The sequence below is a fragment of the Aquarana catesbeiana genome, linkage group LG01, assembly GCF_042186555.1.
Source record: "Aquarana catesbeiana isolate 2022-GZ linkage group LG01, ASM4218655v1, whole genome shotgun sequence".
Lineage (NCBI taxonomy): Eukaryota > Metazoa > Chordata > Amphibia > Anura > Ranidae > Aquarana > Aquarana catesbeiana.
The window spans coordinates 156780911-156800098 of NC_133324.1; the positions used below are offsets into that span (position 1 = coordinate 156780911).

Genomic DNA, 19188 nt, shown 5'->3' on the forward strand with positions numbered 1-19188 from the left:
GAATGAAGACTGCCGACAGGCAAGGTACATTGTTAGGATATGATTCACCTGTCTCTGAGCCGCACGACTTCTCGTGCCCCCTTGGTGATTGATATAGGCCACTGCTGTGGCATTGTCGGATTGGATCCAGACAGGACAATTCCATAATCTGAACGTCCAGGCCCTCAGGGCCTAACACACTGCCTGAATCTCTAGAATATTAATGGGCCAGGTCATTTCTGACCTGGACAGTCACCTCTTCCAGGACTGCTCCCCAACCCGAAAGGCTGGCATCTGTTCTTACCACCTTCCAGGTAACTGGTAGGAAGGATCTTCCTTTCTGCAGATTCTTGGTTATCAACTACCAACTGAGGCTCTGGCGCACTTTTGGAGACAGGCACATTGGGAAATCTAGAGCTTGGACCTTCTTGTTCCAAGCCAATAGGATACTGTTTTGCAGCAGTCTCGAATGAAACTGAGCATAAGGAACGGCCTCGAATGAAGCCACCATCTTTCCCAACAACCTCATGCAAAGTCGAATAGAAGGATTCTTCTTTGCCTTGACTACCTGAATCAGCTCCCTTATGGCACTGATCTTCGCCTGGGGTAAGAATACCTTCTTCTGGGCTGTATCTATGATCAGACCCAAGTATTCCAATCTCCTTGATGGTTTTAAGGAAGATTTCTCTAGGTTGAGAATCCAACCTAGGTATTCCAGGTAGTTGACTGTGGTGACCATACTTTGGTCTAAGCGGGCTACCGACTGGTCTATCAAGAGCAGATCGTCTAGGTACGCTAAAATCGTTATACCTTGAGCCCTTAATCTGGCTAGAGGAGGGGCCAGAACCTTTGTAAATACTCGAGGAGCAGTAGCTAGTCTGAAAGGCAGAGCTACAAACTGAAAATGAAGATTTTCTATCTCAAACCGTAATATTTCTGGTGAGTGGGGAAAATCAGCACATGGAGGTATGCATCCTTGATATCGATTGACGCTAAAAGTTCTCCACCTTGTAGGATGGAGACTACTGATCGGATTGACTCCATGCGAAAAGAGCGGCTATTCAAAAACAGTTTTAGATCTTTGAGATCTAGAATGGGTCTGACGTCCTCATTTGGTTTGGGTACCGTGAAAAGGTTTGAATAAAACCCCAATCCCTGCTTTTACATGGGGACCACCAATATCATCTTTTGAGACAAAAGATGGTCCAATGCTTGAAAGAGAGACTTCTTTTTCTCTGGATCCCTGGGAACGTTTGATCTGAGAAAACGAGGGGAATGGAACTCTCGGAACTCGAGTTTGTACTCTAGAGTAATAGAGGAAGCCACCCATTTGTCTTGACACTCTTGCTGCCAGACCCTTGAGAACTGCAGAAGTCTTCCCCCCACTCGAGCGAGTGGGGGCGCCCCTTCTTAAGGAGTCTTTAGTATTTTGTTTTGTAGATTTCCTTCCCCAGGACTTCTTTTGTCCCTGGGATTGACCCTGAGGTTTACCTCTTGAATTTGACGTTGGAGGCCGTCGAGACTGTCTGGAGGCCAATGTTCCTGGCACTGGAGAAGCGGCTCATTTAAATGAAATACGCTTACTCCTTTTCCTAACTGGCAAAAGGGTACTTTTCCCATTAGAAATGATGTAGATCATCCCCAAACAGTCGTACACTGCGAAAAGGAAAACTAGCCAGGAGCTTTTTGCAGGGTGCTTCGGCTGACCAATTTTTCAACCATAGTATTCTAAGCATATGCACCAGCCCCAGTGTAAGGCATGAGGCCTGGAGAATAGAATATCTATCGCAAAACATTACGCCCCTGATAGCTCGGCCAAATGATCTGCTGATCATGAATAGTCTTAAGCACCTGTTTAAACTGGTCTCTCAAGGATTGACATACACCAATTGCTGCCAGCGCAGGCTGAGTTACTGAACCTGCTAGAGAAAAAGTGTTTTTTAATCGGAATTCCAACTTTTTATCCATTGGATCCCTAAGCATTTGAGCATTGTCTACCAGACAAGTCAAACTTTTATTCACAGAGGATATAGCAGCGTCAATTGTTGGTATCTCCCATTTTTTATTAAACTTTTCCTCCATAGGATAAAGTGTTGAAAACTTTTTAGGAGGATAAAAATGCTTATTCAGAATACATAAGCTTTTCCAGGAATGAATGGATAGGAAAGGCATGCGCAGCTTGGGGAGGCTTTAGCGAACCCAAACAAGAAGTTTATCAACCGACTCAGTTAAGGGTAGCATAAATGTGGAGCGGACCAATTCAGTAGGAGGTTGTACCATTAATCTTTCAGATTGTGAACCTGATCTTCCGCATTTGACCCCTCAGAAGAGGAGCCATCAGCCTCTTCCTGGGCCCCTGAGAAAAATTCATCACCTCCCGCCCCCGGTTCTTCAGTTTGAGGGTCTTGGGTAACGGAAGGGGACCTATCGCGTTTAGTCCCACTCTGGGATGCGATTAAAGCCGCTAACCATCTGCTCCAATCCTAAAATGGTTGAGGAAAAAAATTCTTCAGTAACAGAGAGGCTTCAGTGTTGGAAACAGTTGCACCATCTGATGTCCCTGATGGCTCGCTCTGACCAGCCACTTCAGATCTCTCAGGGGAGGATGCCATTTTAGAGATGATTTTAGGCATTTTTGAGCTTGAAGGAGTCCCTCTTGAGCCCTTTTTTGGGGTGTTTTTACCCCCCTTCTGACCATAGCCCGATGCACAAATGCAGAGGTACTACCAGAAGAAATTGCATTCACTGCTTGAGCAATAGTCCAGCAACTGCTGCTGCTATTAACGCTCAGACTGAAGCTTTTAGTAAATGTGCCAAGGGAATGCCTGTGTCATCAACCTTATTACATGCCCCTTTTTTGCTCGTGTCCCCCCGACAGCTGTAGCCAGCAAATAATGGAGCTTTTAAAACCTACTCCTGTGCTGGGGGTTGCCACATGCCAATCCGTGCTAAGCCCCGCCCCCTCCGTCACATCACCCCCCCCCCTCATTTCAAATAGAGTGTATCCCTGTGCAGCCGCGGGCCTCCGATCCGACGGGTTCAGCGTGTGTGTGTGTGTGTGTGTGTGTGTGTGTGTGTGTGTGTGTGTGTGTGTGTGTGTGTGTGTGTGTGTGTGTGTGTGTGTGGGGGGGGGGGGAGAAGAGGTCCCGTAATCCAACCGTCGTGCAGGGGCGGTAAAAAAAAAAAAGGAGCCGCATCGCCGACCGTTCTGGCCTCGCCCTATCCAGAGAGAGCTTTTTCCAGGAGTAGGGTGTTTTTGTAAGAAAATCCCCCCCCAATCTTACCGGAGTTCTGGGGCTGCTCGCCGGAGGAATCTGCAGCTTCTGTTGAGACAGCGTGACACAGCGTAGGAAAGCATGACAAGGTACATGCTCTATACAGCCCCCAGCGGTGACTTTTAGGCATGACAACATTTACTTTTTAAAGGAGACTATTCACAAGAAACTTTAAAATTCTTTAGAAGTCTCCACTTACCTTTACCGCCGCAGGGTTTTCTGTGGTAAAACCAACAGACCCAATCTTCACCTCACGGTGGGCTCCATTTAAAAAACCCTGGACCCGTAAAACACCCCACCAGAAAAAACTTAAGGTTGAAAAATTTGGCCTAAAAAGACACTTTGAATGGATCCGGTTGCATAGCCTGCCCCAGCAAGGATTGCTCCAGTGGAGCTTAGCACAGCACATCTTTACTCGTGACCAACACCTAAGACACTGGCGAAAAAACTGAGGTACTCCCAGTAGTGGGATGGGTTATATAGGGAGTAGACTTCCTGTCTTAGAGTGTGCCAGTGTCCATCACCTGAAGGTGGTCTATAACCCACATAATAAAATTACTATGGCTCTGTGTCCCGTGATGTACGATTAAGAAAGAGAGGATTCTCCCAATCACGTATTTCCTATGATGCTATTTTATGGCTTCACACCAAGCAATACAAGTCTTTCAGACCTTATGATGGATCTTCCTAGTGACAGCTTTTCTAGCATTCACTAGGGTAGACACCACTGGTCCCGGGATGCCATGGTCCTTCAAACACCCTGGCTTCAATAGCCATGCTGTCAAATTTAAAGACTGTAAATTGGGGTGGAATATAGGAACTTGAGACAGTAGATCGGGCCGACGTGGAAGCATCCATGGCACGTCTATTGTCAGTCTCACAATCTCTGGGAACCAGGGCCTTCTGGGCCAGGCTGGTGCCACCAGAATGACTGGAACCCCCTCTCTCCGAATCTTGCGTAACAAATATGGAAGGAAAAGGATTTGGGGGGGGGGGGGGGAGCATAAACCTGGAGTACTGGCTCCATGGAACTACCAGAGTATCTGCTCTGATTGCCAGAGGATCCCTTGTTCGGGACAAAAAACTGCTGTAGCTTATCGTTGAACCTGGATGCCAGTTCAACCTCTGGCCATCCCCAATGCTGGCGAAGTTCCTGGAACACCCCTGGGTGTAGGGATCATTCCCCCAGGCAGATCTGCTGGCGGCTGAGATAATCTGCCTTCCAGTTCTCTACTCCCGGGATATGGAATGCCGACAGAAATCAGGACATGTCCCTCTGCCCAGGCTAGTATGTGGTTCACCTCCTTCAGAGCTGAAGGACTCCTTGTACCGCCTTGGTGGTCTATATAAGCCACTGCAGTGGTATTGTCGGACTGAACCCTGATAGGGCAGTCCAAGACCGCAGGGCCAGACGTACTGCCCGTAACTCCAGGACGTTGATTGTCAGGATCTGTTCTGTCCTTGAGCATTTCCCCTGCACTGTGAGCCCCTCTAGAGTCGCTCCCCAGCCTCTCTCCTGCAACCACCAGTTTAAGCGTGCCTGAGGAGATAAGAACATTGGATAATCCAGGGCTTGTCCTCTCCTGTTCCAAGCCAAACAAGATGTCTTGTTGTATAGGCTTGGAATGGAACTGGGCATAGAGCACTGCCTCGAAGGAGGACACCATCCTTCCTCGAAGACTCAGAGCCGAATGGATGGTTGTCTGGTGCCCCTCATCTTATGCACCTGATCCTTCAGGGCACAGATCCTTACGGGTGGCAAAAATACCCTTGCTTGGACTGTATCTGGGATCAGACCTAAATACTTCAGACTTTGAGCTGGTCTCAAGGCTGACTTTAGATCCCTTGGGTGCCTTAAAAGACCCAGTAGTGGTGCTAGGACCTTGGTGAACACCCTAGATCTCTGATGAGGCTGAAAGATAGGTACGCGTAAATACGCTCCCTTTATAAATCGATGGAGGCTAGAAAGTCTCCCATCTGGAGCGAGGCTACAACTGAGCGGACAGACTCCATCCGAAAGGACTGGATTAGCAGATACTGGTTCAGGGATCTTAGATCCAAAATGGGCCTTGTGTCCTCATTTTGTTTTTGAACCGTAAACCGGTTCAAATAAAAGCCTGCGCCCCTTTCGGATACAGGAACCTGCACAATCACTCCCTTGATGCACTAAATGATGTAGTGCCTGAAGCAGTAAGTTTCTTTTTGCAGGATCCGAGGGAACGCTGGATCTTAGAAACCTCTGAGGGGGAATCCCTCGTAACTCCAGCTTGTAACCGCGGGATATAGTCGAGGTGACCCACTCGTCCTGAACCACTGTTCTCCAAATGTCTGCGAAGTGCAGCATCCTTCCCCCACCTGATAGAGTGGGGGCGTCCCCTCAAAAGGAGGGCTTGGTGCTGGGTTTAGAAGAGCTTTGGACCCAGGACTTTTTCTGACCCTGGCCTTGAGGCTTGCCCCTGGCTCTAGCACCCTATTGGGGGCGAAACTGCTTTGGCGCTGAGACACCTGGGGAAGCAGTCTCTGAGGTTTTAAATGGGGGACGCCTGGTGCTTCTCTTTACAGGAAGTAGAGAGCTCTTCCCTCCGGAAATCTTTTGGATAGATTTGTCCAAATCTTTACCAAACAAACATTCCCCCTGAAAGGGGAAACCTGCCAATAACTTCTTACAAGGAAGCTCGGCTGACCAGTTCTTAAGCCACAAAAGTCTGCGCATATGTACAGACAAGAGAACCAAACGAGAAACCTTCTGTATTGAATCCTTTAAAGGCATCAACAAAAAAAATACAGGGCTCAAGGAATATCTGTCTTATTTTCAGCAAGATCATCCTCCTGGTTAGGCCTGTCAGGCCGTCTGACCTGATCCTTTACGGACTGGCAGATACCAATTGCTGCAACAGCTGGTTGAATTGCTGAACTGGCCAAAGAAAAGGAAGCCTTTAATAATGACTCCAGTTTCTTGTCAACAGGGTCTTTCAAGCCCTGTGCATTATCCACCAGACAAGTTAAGTTCTTGTTTAAGGAAGAGACTGCTGCATCTACGGCTGGCATGCTCCACTTCTTCATGACCTTTTCATCCATGGAATATAAAAAGGGAAAACCTCTAATAAGGAGGAACAAAAATCCTGTTAGGAAGTTCACTATCAGCATATACCGCCTGTTCTTACAGTGGGTGTAAGGGGAAAGCCTGTGCGGCCTGAAGAGGCTTCAGGGACTCCAAAGAGGACCAGGGGGGCTCAGTAACCTCTACAAGAGACAACTTAAAGGCAGAACGTACCATCTCGGTAAGTCTGGATCAAAAGCTTCTGCGACTGAGAGGCAGACACCAACTGGATATCTTCTTGTCCAGATTGCTCAGAAGCAGACTCATCTGCCAGCCCCTCTACAGAATCATGAGCTTTTAGCTCTTACCCATCCTCAACCCATTCCTGCTCCAAACTAGGAGGCTCAGGGGAGGGGGGTCTGTGGGATGGAGGCAATCATGCCAGAAATCCTGTGCTCTAACCCGGCTAGGGCCGTGGACAGTTCATCCTTGGCGATAAAGGGGGAAGCAGCAGCGTTGACTGTAGGCACCATACCAGATAGGCGCAGCGGCTCAGATTGCCAGATGCCTCTGGTCTTTCGGGGAATACAACACTAGCGATACGAATAGGTTTATCAGGAGCTACTGACGACATAGGTGTGCCCTTCCCTGTAGTGTTAGTCCAGCTCCTCTTTTTTGAAGACATTTACAAGCCACAAAAAGGGAGTACCTGGGTGTAGTAACACACCTCAGAAGGGAGACCCTTTAATAGGGATCACCAAGCCCCTATGCAACAATCCTGCTAAGCTCCTTAGCCTGCCAAGCAACACCTGGTGACTCACGTGACCTGGGTAAGGAGAAATAAACCGCTGCAAATGCCTGGTTCAGAGCCTGCTCTGGGTCCCACAGCTGCCTTCTGGAAGCACCGCATGCTTGGCATACATAAGCTGGCTATGTGCAGGGACGTTCTGCACATGCGTGTTCCCGGCAAATGGGCGCGGCTGTATTCGCATATGACGTGAATCTCTGTGCGGCCAGATTAGGCTACAGCGGATGCGTGGCTCCAAATGCGCAAAATGCCTAAGGTGAAGCCGCGTGCGCCATGGTTGCAAAACAAACTGCTGAGCACAGCAGCGCTCTTGCGAATGCACGTGCGCCAAGGCGAACCAAGGCGAAATGGTGCACCGTCGTGTGCCACCATACAGATAAAAAACAGCCAGACACAAGCAAAAAAAAAAAAAAAAGTACACTTTGCAAACACCCACAGCTAGCCCAAAACTCCCCTGTATGGTCACCGCACACAGGTGTCCAGCCTCTAGGTAGCTTGACTGATTGTTACAATCACTGGGACACCCCACAATAAGTAAAAAAGGGGGTTTCACTTGCCCGTCTAGGTGCAGGGCAGCTTAGAAACTAAGAGCCCAATCTTCACCCATCACGGCGGGTTCCTGTCACTTGAGGACCTTCAAAGACTGGGTACCCTTTTCATGTTTAGGGTCCACTCCTTTGGACCTGTACAGTACCCTGCAGGAATGCCTTAGCGCTCTGGTGTCCAGGATTCCACTTCACAGGTTCCAGCGCCCGGAGGTCGCATTACAGGCAAAACCTTGCAGGATCTTGAGTCTTCTTTGCGAGGCTCGGGTACCATTTATCTAAGCATATAGAGCCTGTGTCAAATGGATCTGCTCGGTCAATCCCTTGATTCTTTTAGGAACCGTTTGTGGGACTAGAGAGAGCTCAAACGTGCTCATCCACCTTGCAGACACTGGTAAAAAACTGATGTACTTCCTGTATGGGAGAGGTTATACAAGGGATCACCTCCTGTCTAAGACTGTCTACCTCTGAGACTTTGTCTACCAGTGTCCATTCACCTAGAGATGGTGTATAACCCAGTAGGTAATGAATATAAGCCTAACTCTGTGTCCCATGATGCATAAAAAAAAAAAATGTATAATATATATATATATATATATATATATATAAAATCGAGTCATACCAAGTAAGCAAAAATATATCCAGGTGCAGGTTATTACTACACAAAAAATGAATTAAAGTTGGCAGTAGACTATATACTAAAGCATTGCCTAAACTTGTTACAAAATTGAACCACTGTGTACTTTTTTAGAAAACTTACTGAGACTCCAATCCCTGTTTCTGCAGGAACTTAACAGCACTTTCAGAAAAATTTGAAAAGCCTACAGAGAAAATTATATAAGAAACAAAAGTTAAACGGGAACGTAATTTCTTTTAGTTATACATATATAAAAGATAAGCTTTAAGACCAATTAAACTTTCAGATTAAATCAGATAAATACATTCAAGGTTTAGCTTAAAAAGGTTGTGTAAAGTTAGACAGATCCTTTCTTCAAAAGGGAGCCACAGCCTGAGGAGAAAAGCCTGTCCTCCACCAACCCCTGCTGAGTTAGAGCTAGAAGTTGTTTGAGTTCATGATGTTCAGAAAAACACAATGGGGGGGATTTTTTAAAATTGAAACAGACACAATCTGAAGCAGCTATTCATGGCATTCAATAAGCTTCTATCTTTTAATTTTCAAAGCTTAACCACTTCAGCTCTGGAGGGTTTACCCCCTTTCATGCCCAGGCCATTTTTTGCAAAACGGCACTGCGCTACTTTAACTGACAATTGTGTGGTCGTTCTATGTTGTACCCAAATAAAATTGAGGTCCTTTTTTTTCCCACAAATAAAGCTTTTTTTGGTGGTATTTGATCACCTCTGCGGTTTTTATTTATTGCATTATAAACAAACAAAAAAGAGCAACAATTTTGAAAAAAAAAAAAAAAAAAAACTACTATTTTTTTACTTTCTGCTAAAAAAGATAAAAAAAAAAAAAAAGTAAAAAGATTTAATTTCTTCATCAATTTAGGCCAATATGTATTCTGCTACATATTTTTGGTAAAAAAAAGTCCCAATAAGCGTATATTGATTGGTTTGCGCAAAAGTTATACTGTCTACAAAGTATAGGATATTTTCATGGCATTTTAATTTTTAATTTTTTTTTAAAAGTGATGGCAGGGATCAGCGATTTTTAGCGGGACTGTGACATTGCGGCATATTAAAGGGTTAAGTTTGTCCCTAGTAGGTTCTTGCTAATTGTGTGGGGGGTGGACTGACACAGAGATCCATGCTCCTGCTTAGGAGGAACAGAAGATCTGTGTCCTCCCATGTCAGAACAGTGACCTGCCATGTTTACATAGGCAGATCGCTGTTCTGCCTCTCTGGGGAGCGAGTGGCCGGTGGAGTGTCTACTGCACAAAATGACATACAGGTACGTGATTTCACGCAATAGAGCTGCCCTGCCACAGTATATCAGGGGTAGGTGGTCTTTAAGTGGTTAAAAACAACAAACGTGTATACATACCTGCTATGTGTAGTAGTTTTGCATAGAGCAGCCCAGATCCTTTTCTCGAGTCGCTCTTTGGTGCTTCTGGTCCCTCCCTCCTGCCACCACAGCAAGAAGCTTGCTATGGGGAAACCCGTGCCGCAGCTCAGTGCGTCCATTCAGACACAGAGCCGCGGCCCGGAAACCCCCCCTTCTCTCCTCATTGGCTCACTGACTGATTAGCAGCAGTGGGAGCCAGTGATGCTGCGCTGTTGTTTCAGCTAATGAGAAGGGAAGTCCCGAACAGCTGAGTCTCTCGTGCAACATTGCTGGATCTAGATGAGACTCAGGTAAGTATTAGGGGGGCTTAACAGAATGCATTAAGATAAAAAAAACCTTCTGCCTTTACAACCAATTAAGGCTGGGATCACACATGGCTGGTGCAAATTGTATATCCATTTTCACTGCAAATAAAAATAGGATTTTTATAGCAGCTTACCTATAAAATCCTTTTCTTGGAGTACATCATGGGACACAGAGCCTTAAGTAATTACTTAATGGGTTATAGCCTACTGTCAGGTGTTGACAATGGTAAACTCTAATGAAGGAAGTTTACTCCCCTATATAACCCCTCCTCCTTCCAGGAGCATATCAGTTTTTGTAGCAAAGCAATATACTTGTATCCCAAAAAAAAGAGGGGAGGGACCTCTGTGTCCCATGATGTACTCCAAGAAAAGGATTTTACAGGTAAGCTGTTATAAAAATCCTATTTTATTTATCGTACATCATGGGACACAGAGCCTTAAGTAATTACTTAATGGGATGTCCCATAGCAATGCCACATGAGGGGTGGGAGAAAACAACCCACAAGGTACACCCAGACTCGAGGATTTATACTGCTTCTTGCAGCACACTGCGCCCGAAAGCGATATCCTCATACCTCCTTACATCCACCTGATAACATTTTGTGAATGTATGCACTGAGGACCAAGTTGTGGCCTTGCAGATCTCAGCCACGGAGGCCTGATGATGCACTGCCCAAGTAGCACTAACCAACCTGGTAGAATGCGCCTTAACTTGAAACGGGGGAATCTTACCCCTTAAGTCATAAGTTTGAATTATCACTTGCCGATTCCACTTAGCAACAGTGGATTTCGACACTGCCTGTCCCTTCTTAGGACCCTCCAGCAGAATAAATAAGACATCAGTCTTACGAATCTGAGCGGTTTTCTTTAAATAGATTTTCACTGCTCTCACCACATCAAGGCAATGTAGTGACTTTTCTTCCCTGGAACATGTTTTTGGAAAAAACGATGGCAGGACAACATCCTGGTTCAGATGAAAACCTGAAATTACTTTTGGCAAAAAGCCTGGAAGAGGGCGTAACCACTCTGTCCTCATGAAAAATCAAATATGGCTCTTTACAAGAAAGAGCAGCCAATTCTGAAACCCTCCTTGCTGAGGATATTGCAACCAAAAATACCAACTTCCTTGTCAGAAGGACTAGGGGAATCTGTTGTATTGGTTCAAATGGGTGTTTTTGTAACACAGACAAAACTAAGTTTAAGTCCCAAGGGTTCAAGGGAGGTTTGACGGGCGGATTAAGCCACGTTACCCCTTGTATAAAGCCCCGGACTTAAGAACGAGTAGCAAGTGGTCTTTGAAATAAGACCGATAAAGCTGAGACTTGGCCTTTAATAGTACTTAAGGCCAATTTCATTTCTACCCCTAATTGTAGAAAGGCAAGAATTCTGCCTATGATATATCTCCGAGGGTGCCAACCCTTGGATTCACATCAGGAAACGTAAGCCTTCCAGACTCTATAATATATAGTTCTGGAAGCTGGCTTCCTAGCTTTAATCAGGGTAGAGATAACTGACCCAGAAAGCCCACGTTTCTTTAGAATGTGGGTTTCAATAGCCAAGCCGTTAAATTTAGAGATCATAAGGAAGGATGGAATATCGGTCGCTGAGAGAGCAGATCTGGCCGTAGTGGGAGGGACCATGGGCCCTCCACTGCCATCTTTACGATTTCTGCGTACCATGACCTTCTGGGCCATGCTGGTGCTACCAGAATTGTCGGCTTTCTTTCCAGCTTGATCCTGCAAAGTCGAGGCAGCAACTGAGCAACTGAATAGGGGGGAATGCATAGATCAGTGAAAACATATCCCATAGGGTCACTAACGCATCCGTTACGCATGCAAATGGATCCCTTGTTGTGGGCACAAAATTGACCAACTTCATGTTGAACCTGGATGCTAGAAGATCCACATCCGGAGTCCCCCATCTTTGACAAACAGCCCGAAATATGTCAGGGTGAAGAGACCATTCCCCTGGGAATAACTGCTGGCAACTTAAGTAGTCCGCCTGCCAATTCTCTACTCCCGGAATGAAGATTGCTGAAAGGCATGAAATATGCCTTTCTGCCCAAGTTAAAATATGGTTCACCTCTCTGCGTTGGGAGACTTTTGGTACCCCCTTGGTGATTGATATAGGCCACAGCAGTGGCATTGTCGGATTGAATCCTGACAGGACAATCCTGTAACCTGAAAGTCCAGGCCTTTAGAGCCAGGTGTACTACCCGAATCTCTAGGATATTGATGGGCAAGCTCCTTTTTCGGTTCTTGACCACTGTCTTTGGACAGTTGTCTTTTCTAGCACTGCTCCCCAGCCTGAAAGGCTGGCATTCGTCGTTACCACTTTCCACATGACTGGTCTGAAGGATTTTCCTTTCAGCAGATTCTGGGTTAGTAACAGCCAAGTGAGGCTTTGGGCAACTCTTGGGGACAGCAGCATTGGCAAGTCTAAAGCTTAAATTGTTTTGTTCCAAGCAGACAGGATACTGTTTTGCAACAGTCTTGAATGGAACTGGGCATAAGGAACTGCTTTGAATGAAGCTACCATGGTTCCAAGCAACCCCACACAGAGGTGAATGGAGGGATTACCATTTGACCTGACCCTCTGCTCTAGTTCTCCTATGGAGTTGATTTTTGCCTGAGGCAAGAACACCCTTTCCTGGGCTGTATCTATGATCACACCCAAGTACTCCAGCCTTCTTAGCGGTATTAAGGAAGATTTCTCTAGGTTGAGAATCCAACCCAAACTTTTCAGATAGTTGGTTGCAGTGCGTACGCATTGCTCCAGACGAGTCGCTGATTGATCAATAAGTAATAGATCGTCTAGGTACACTACGATTGCTATGCCCTATACCCTTAACCTGGCTAGAGGTGGGGCCAGCACTTAGGTGAACACCCGAGGTGCTGTGGCTAGCCCGAAGGGCAGGGCTACAAATTGAAAATGCTGCTGTTCTAACTCGAACCGCAGAAACTTTTAAAAAGCAGGAAATATAGGAACATGAAGATATGCATCCCTGCTGTCAATTGATGCCAGAAATCCTAAAAGGATAGAAACTACCGACCTGATTGTCTCCATGCGAAAGGAGCAGATCTTCAGGAATTGATTTAGCTTTCTTGGATCTAGAATGGGTCTGACATCTCCATTTGGCTTTGGCACCATAAAAAGGTTTGAATAAAATCCCAGACCTTGCTCTTTTGTGGATATCTGTATGATCACCCCTGAAAGGGGTCAAAGGGAAACCCAGTTAGGAGGTTTTTACATGGTGTTTCAGCTGACCAATTTTTCAACCACAGGATTCTGCGCAAATGTACAAGCATAAGCGTGAGGTGGGATGCCTGGTGAATAGAGTCTTTGATGGCATCTATGGCAAAACATAATGCCTTAGGTAGTTCAGCCAAATCTTGTGCTAGTTGTGTAGGAAGCTCTCTAAGGGCCTGTTTGAATTGGTCCTTTAGGGATTGGCAGGCGCCTATCGCGGCGACTGCGGGCGGGTGACGGGACATGGAAAAACCAGACTTTAGCAGGGATTCCAACTTCTTATCTGTTGGATCTTTAAGCATCTGTGCATTGTATACAGGACAAGTTAAGTTATTATTCACATTGGAAATCGCAGCGTCAATTGCTGGTACTTTCCATTTTTCTGAGAATTTCTCCTCCAGAGGATAGAGAATTGAGAACCTTTTCGGAGGGAGAAATTGTTTATTCAGTTTATACCATTCCGAAAAAATAAGCTGTTCAAGTAATGCGTGCGCAGGAAAGCATGCAAAGGATGGGAAGGTTTTAAGGAAACTAAGGAAGAGGCCAGGTTTTCATGAGACTCTGTTAGGGCAGCATGAAAGAGGAAAGAACCATCTCTGTAAGAGTTTGTATCAGCAATTTTTCAGATTGAGACGCTGAAAAAGGTTCATCTACTCTTTCCTCAGTAGAAGAATCATCGGTAAGCTCTTCTTGATTGATGGTAGAACCTCATCGTGTACCCACTGTTCCCCTTGTAAAGCTGAAGCGGGGGAGGGGGACCTAGTGCGCTTCCTGTCCATTTGAATGGAGGATGCGATTAAAGCCGCTAGTCCTTCCAGACCCTGGAGTGAGGAGGAAAGGATTTCTTCAGTCACGTATGCAGGTGCTGAGATGTGAGAGGCAGCTGCACCAACAATTTGCTCTAATGGCCCACACCGAGTTGATTGGTAATTCAGGCAAGGAAGACAGCATGGAAATACAGCTTGAAATCCCAATGCCTGGGGGTGAAAACTTTACTCTTTTGGCTTTTGTGGTGTCTTTTTTGGCAGGCATAGCCCTAAGTACAAAAACAGAGGCGCTATACACATTGCACTAAATCGCTGAAAATAGTCAATACTTTTAAAATTGCTATACAGTTCAGCTTAGTGCTGGAAAAGGGTGCCCTTCCTGAATCAGGAAATGCCAGTTTTGCAACCCATACGTGTCCCACAGCTCGTGTGTCCCTGTGTGCAGGCAGCTTGTTTCCTCTTCATCAGCAGAGGACAGACTGACACAGCTGTATTTATCTGCCATTAGCGTGCTGTTCTTCCGTGGATGATTCACGGCACCTGCGTTAGGCCCCGCCCCCTCCTCCCAGACCCAACAGGAGGGGGAGGGGCGGCAGAGCTTCCTGCAGTGAGGCACAGACCTGTGTAAAAAAAATATAGCCACAGTAACAAACTTTCAGCGGTAAAATAGCGGGACCATCCGTCTCCCCCAAGGTGGAGGGGGGGGGGGGTACAGTGCTGCTGTCCCCCTAACCCTCTGGTCCCATCAGGGGAAGAGAAAAAGACATTTTTTGAAGCTTTTCCTACCTTGCAAAAAACTGCTTCCACATGCTGTACAGCCAGGCACGGAACTGAGCAAACAGTTAGGCCCCTTTCACACGTGCGGACCGCATGTCCGTATTTCATCCATCCGTTTTTGGATGAAATACGGACATACATGCATCCCTATGGGATAGCGGGTGTCAGCGGATGTACATCCGCTGACACCCGATGTTGTCCGCCTCCGCTCTCGTCCGATTCTGCGGACGGAAGAAAATCCTATTTTTCTATCGGTCTGCAGAGCGGATCGGAGGAACACGGACAGACGGTCCGTGTTCCTCCGATCCCCCATAGGGGAGAGCGGAGATCTGACAGGGCGGTCCCTGCACAGTGTGCGGGTCCCGCCCTGTCATCTGCCTGCTCAGCTGGGGAAAGCGGAGCGATCCCCGCTGAGCAGCGGATAAACACGGGGCGGATCAACACGGATCCGTCCCGTGTGAAAGGGGCCTTAAAGACAACCAAGTAAGGTATGTGCATAGACTCCATCTAGTGGAGATTTTAAGGCATGACAACATTTTTCCTTCAATGAAAGAAATGTATAGCTGTTTTTAATATTTAAGTCTCTCTTTCCTTACCTTGTCATCGCCGCAAGATTTTGCTGATTTAACAGAAAATCCAGCTATCACCCATCACGGCAGGTTACGTTTAACAAACCTTCAAGGACTGGGTCCGTTAAAACGGGGTCCAACTGCCTTGGGCCTTGTATAGTACCCCCACATCAGGAAGCTTGAGGTAATGTAACAAGACCTAAGCCCTGGATTGCTGGGGTCCAGCCCTAGTAAGAGAGGCATTACAGGCAAAACCTCGTGCTTTGGATACGAGGTCCCAGGTATCATCCATTTTAGGCCTCAGTGGCACTTCTGGATGAATCTGGTTTCTTTTTATGGAGGAATTTAAATCCAGCATGGATCCCTCCTGGAGCTCCTCAGAGCACTTCTTCACTCATGACCAACACCTTAGACACTGGCGAAAAAACTGATGTGCTCCTGGAAGGAGGAGGGGTTTTATAGGGGAGTAAACTTCCTTAATTAGGGTTTACCAGTGTCAACATCTGACGGTAGGCTATAACCCATTGGGTAATTACTTAAGGCTCTGTGTCCCATGATGTATGATAAAGAAAAAAAAACATTTGTTCAGCGGTTCAGGTGCATTTTTGAGGTGGTGCTGATGCAAATTTGCAAGGCTCAGGACCAGATTTTTGTCACAGATGCAAATTCAGTGCTGGCCAATACATACGTAGATAAAGGGAGTCAACCTCTGTAGTAAGAGAGCAATCCGTGCTGAAATACTGAACTGAATCCTGAATAGGGTTCTGAACACATGTGATTTAAAGGTGTTCCCACCAGAACTCAATGAGCCTTGAATTCGCACCTGAAAACACACCACTCAGAAAAGGCACGGGATGCACTGCATATAAGTGAACAGCTTCAATGGAAATCAATGTTATTTTGCATGTCATGCAAATCAGACGGTTCTAAACAGAGAAGTTAGAACATTAGGTTTTTACTGCTGTCTGTGTCCCTGTTGGAGACAATTCCCCTCACTTCCTCCCGCACAGACAGAAATGAAAAAAAAAGAAAATCACAGAGGTTCTAAAGTTTCCCAACTCTTGGCCCAACTCAGATGAGATTCTGCTCACTTTGTGTATTGGTGACCACACAGGAAGTTATACCCTTGAGCGTTTTTCTGCTGGTTTTCCTATGGCTGACTACACTCAACAAGCAGAATCGCTTCCTCTTTAATTGTCCCTGTTCACATAGATACACTCAGTAACCCCATGAGTGCATTTAGCCATTTTGGTCCACTAGACTTCCATAGGAGCGCCTGTAAATGCGTTAAGTGCTCATTTTTACACTTGAAGAACTTCTCTCCTCTTATCGAGCTGCTCTACTCCCCTTGCCCAGTCCAGGAAACAAACTCTTGAAGCTCGATACACGTGCATGCTTGTAAAACATCTGTAATATGCCTGTAAACGCCTAAAAAAAATGTATTAACTAGTGGAAAATTTTCCATATGGGAAAATAGCAAAGAATAAAAACAAAACAATTAAAGCAAAACAAATTAACAGCTTCTAAGTGTTCATCATACTAAACACATGAAAAAAAAACCATCCGGAGTTGGTACTAAATTTAGCATTTGCTACAAGCAAGTATGTAAAATAACAGAACTACATAGGAAAAGAACTATTAAAATGCTTAAATATAACATATATATTCATACATACATACATATACACACACAGCATGTTTGAATTCCTCACCAGTCTCTAGGCCAAATTCCAAATAGTTATCTGTCACAATAAGAATTGCCATGGCCTTGACAAAGAAAAAGAATCCAAATGTAACACAGACAGATCTCTCGCCACCATCTTCCACTTTAAAGTAATGGGTTGTCAGGGAGAACAACACTTTGCTGGACATAACAGTCAAGGAGAACAAAGTATTTCCGTTCCTGGCATTTCACATATTTATCTCTACACAATCCAGACAAAAAAGGTCAATTCACAAAGCTTTTTTTTTTTCCCTTCATTTCACCTGTCTTTTTTATTGTTATGATGAAGTGGGGTTGATTTACTAAAGGAAAAAGACTGCGCACTTTACAAGTTGCACTCTTTTTTTCTTAGTAAATGCCAATGTGGTAAAGCATCACTTAGTAAAGAATACCCAATGAGGTGCAAGAAAAAAAAAACAAATAAAAAAAAAAAAACATTTTTGCTTGCACATGACTGGATGATGGAAAACAGCAGAGCTTCACCAGATTTACTAAGCCTTGGTGAATATCAATGCAACTGCGCTGGCAGAGTGCATAGTCTGTTTACCTTTAGTAAATAAACCCCATTATGTGGTTGCTGTGTAAAGGTAGTCAATTCAGAAAACTCAAGACCACTTTCTACAAAATTAAACCATTTTTTAAAGTAGCAGTATAATGCCCTGTACACACGGTCGGATTTTCCGACGGAATATGTGCGATCGGAGCGTGTTGTCGGAAATTCCGACCGTGTGTGGGCTCCATCACACATTTTCCATCGGAATTTCCGACACACAAAGTTTGAGAGCAGGCTATAAAATTTTCCGACAACAAAATCCGTTGTTGGAATTTCCGATCGTGTGTACACAAATCCGACGGACAAAGTGCCACGCATGCTCAGAATAAATAAAGAGATGAAAGCTATTGGCTACTGCCCCGTTTATAGTCCCGACGTACGCGTTTTACGTCACCGCGTTCAGAACGAACGATCGGATTTTCCGACAACTTTGTGTGACCGTGTGTATGCAAGACAAGTTTGAGCCAACATCCGTCGGAAAAAATCCTAGGATTTTGTTGTCGGAATGTCCGATCAATGTCCGACCGTGTGTACGGGGCATAACAACATGTTAGATGATATTTTACCTACTCAGTTGTTATTTTACTTGTTTGGTATTTTAATAACCGTAATAACTAAAATGTAATTCACAAAGAGAATGATACTTTTTTTCACTCATTATCGAGGTGTAGAATGATCCCCTCCTTGTGGGTGGTGCTATGACAGATTTCAGGCATTATCTGATGCCTGCTGAACTGGGTTAAAGTGATGTAAACAGAAATAGAACTTTTTTTTCTCATTTTCAAGTTAATTTGATGCTACTGCATGGCGCAGTAGAAGACAGCAGTAGTTGTAAATTCTACACAAGTATTTTTCTCCTTGCAGTGCTGCCACAGAGAAAAGCTGGATTGGTGGCTTCACATCAGTAAAAAAAATACAGCCTAGCTTAGAACCCATGCCCAGACTGCAGAAAAAACATCACCACACTTTTAAAAGGTCAGTATTTTACCCTTTCCTCCTGTCGGAAAGCTCCTAAAGAGATATGGACATAGCTCTTGGAATTAGTTTACGACTACTGAGTAGAGTACTCACTCCTTTGTCAGAGACCTTTGGCTTTTAGGATGTTTCTCAGAATCCAAGCTGCCAGTTTTAAAGGTAATATTGGACAATATGGGAGAATTTCTTGGGATATCTGGCCTGTCTTAAAGGAACCAAGGAGGTGATCCGACCACAGAGGGAAGAATGTAGAACCATAGCCTCTGAACAAAATGGAACAATCAGGGGAAAATTAATGTGCTTCCATTTAAACCTCTGAAAACTACATGAAGTATGAAGGGGGGAAAGAATAACAGACTGAACTGCCAAGGATTCATGAGTCATCTATGGTGACTAGGTTGTCCCTTGGTTTCAATAAAGGAACTACTCCATTTTGGTATGCTCTAGAAAGGCAAAAAAGGCCCAAATCTGGATGTCCCTGCCATCCTGACAGTGCAGAAAACACCTCTAGATGAACATGATGGTGGCTTAGAATATCCACTAAATTGTTCTGAGTCCCCTTGAGGTGTATTGCTGAAAGGGAAGCAAGATTCCTCT

General features: G+C 45.3%; 1 protein-coding gene and 1 long non-coding RNA gene across 4 annotated transcripts in view; one reads left to right on the forward strand and one right to left on the reverse strand.

Annotated features, from left to right (window-relative positions):
- Positions 1 to 19188, forward strand: part of LOC141135988 (uncharacterized) — a 450576-nt gene that overhangs the window by 418600 nt on the left and 12788 nt on the right. The gene's annotated exons all lie outside the window — the stretch shown is intronic.
- Positions 1 to 19188, reverse strand: part of TMEM161B (transmembrane protein 161B) — a 73299-nt gene that overhangs the window by 15269 nt on the left and 38842 nt on the right. For both annotated transcript variants that reach the window (XM_073624472.1, XM_073624473.1), the window contains exons 7-8: positions 17053 to 17204; positions 8408 to 8468 (exon numbers count right to left, since the gene is read on the reverse strand). In XM_073624472.1, coding sequence (XP_073480573.1) covers positions 8408 to 8468; positions 17053 to 17204 — 213 coding nt within the window. The remainder of the gene's footprint in view (positions 1 to 8407; positions 8469 to 17052; positions 17205 to 19188) is intronic.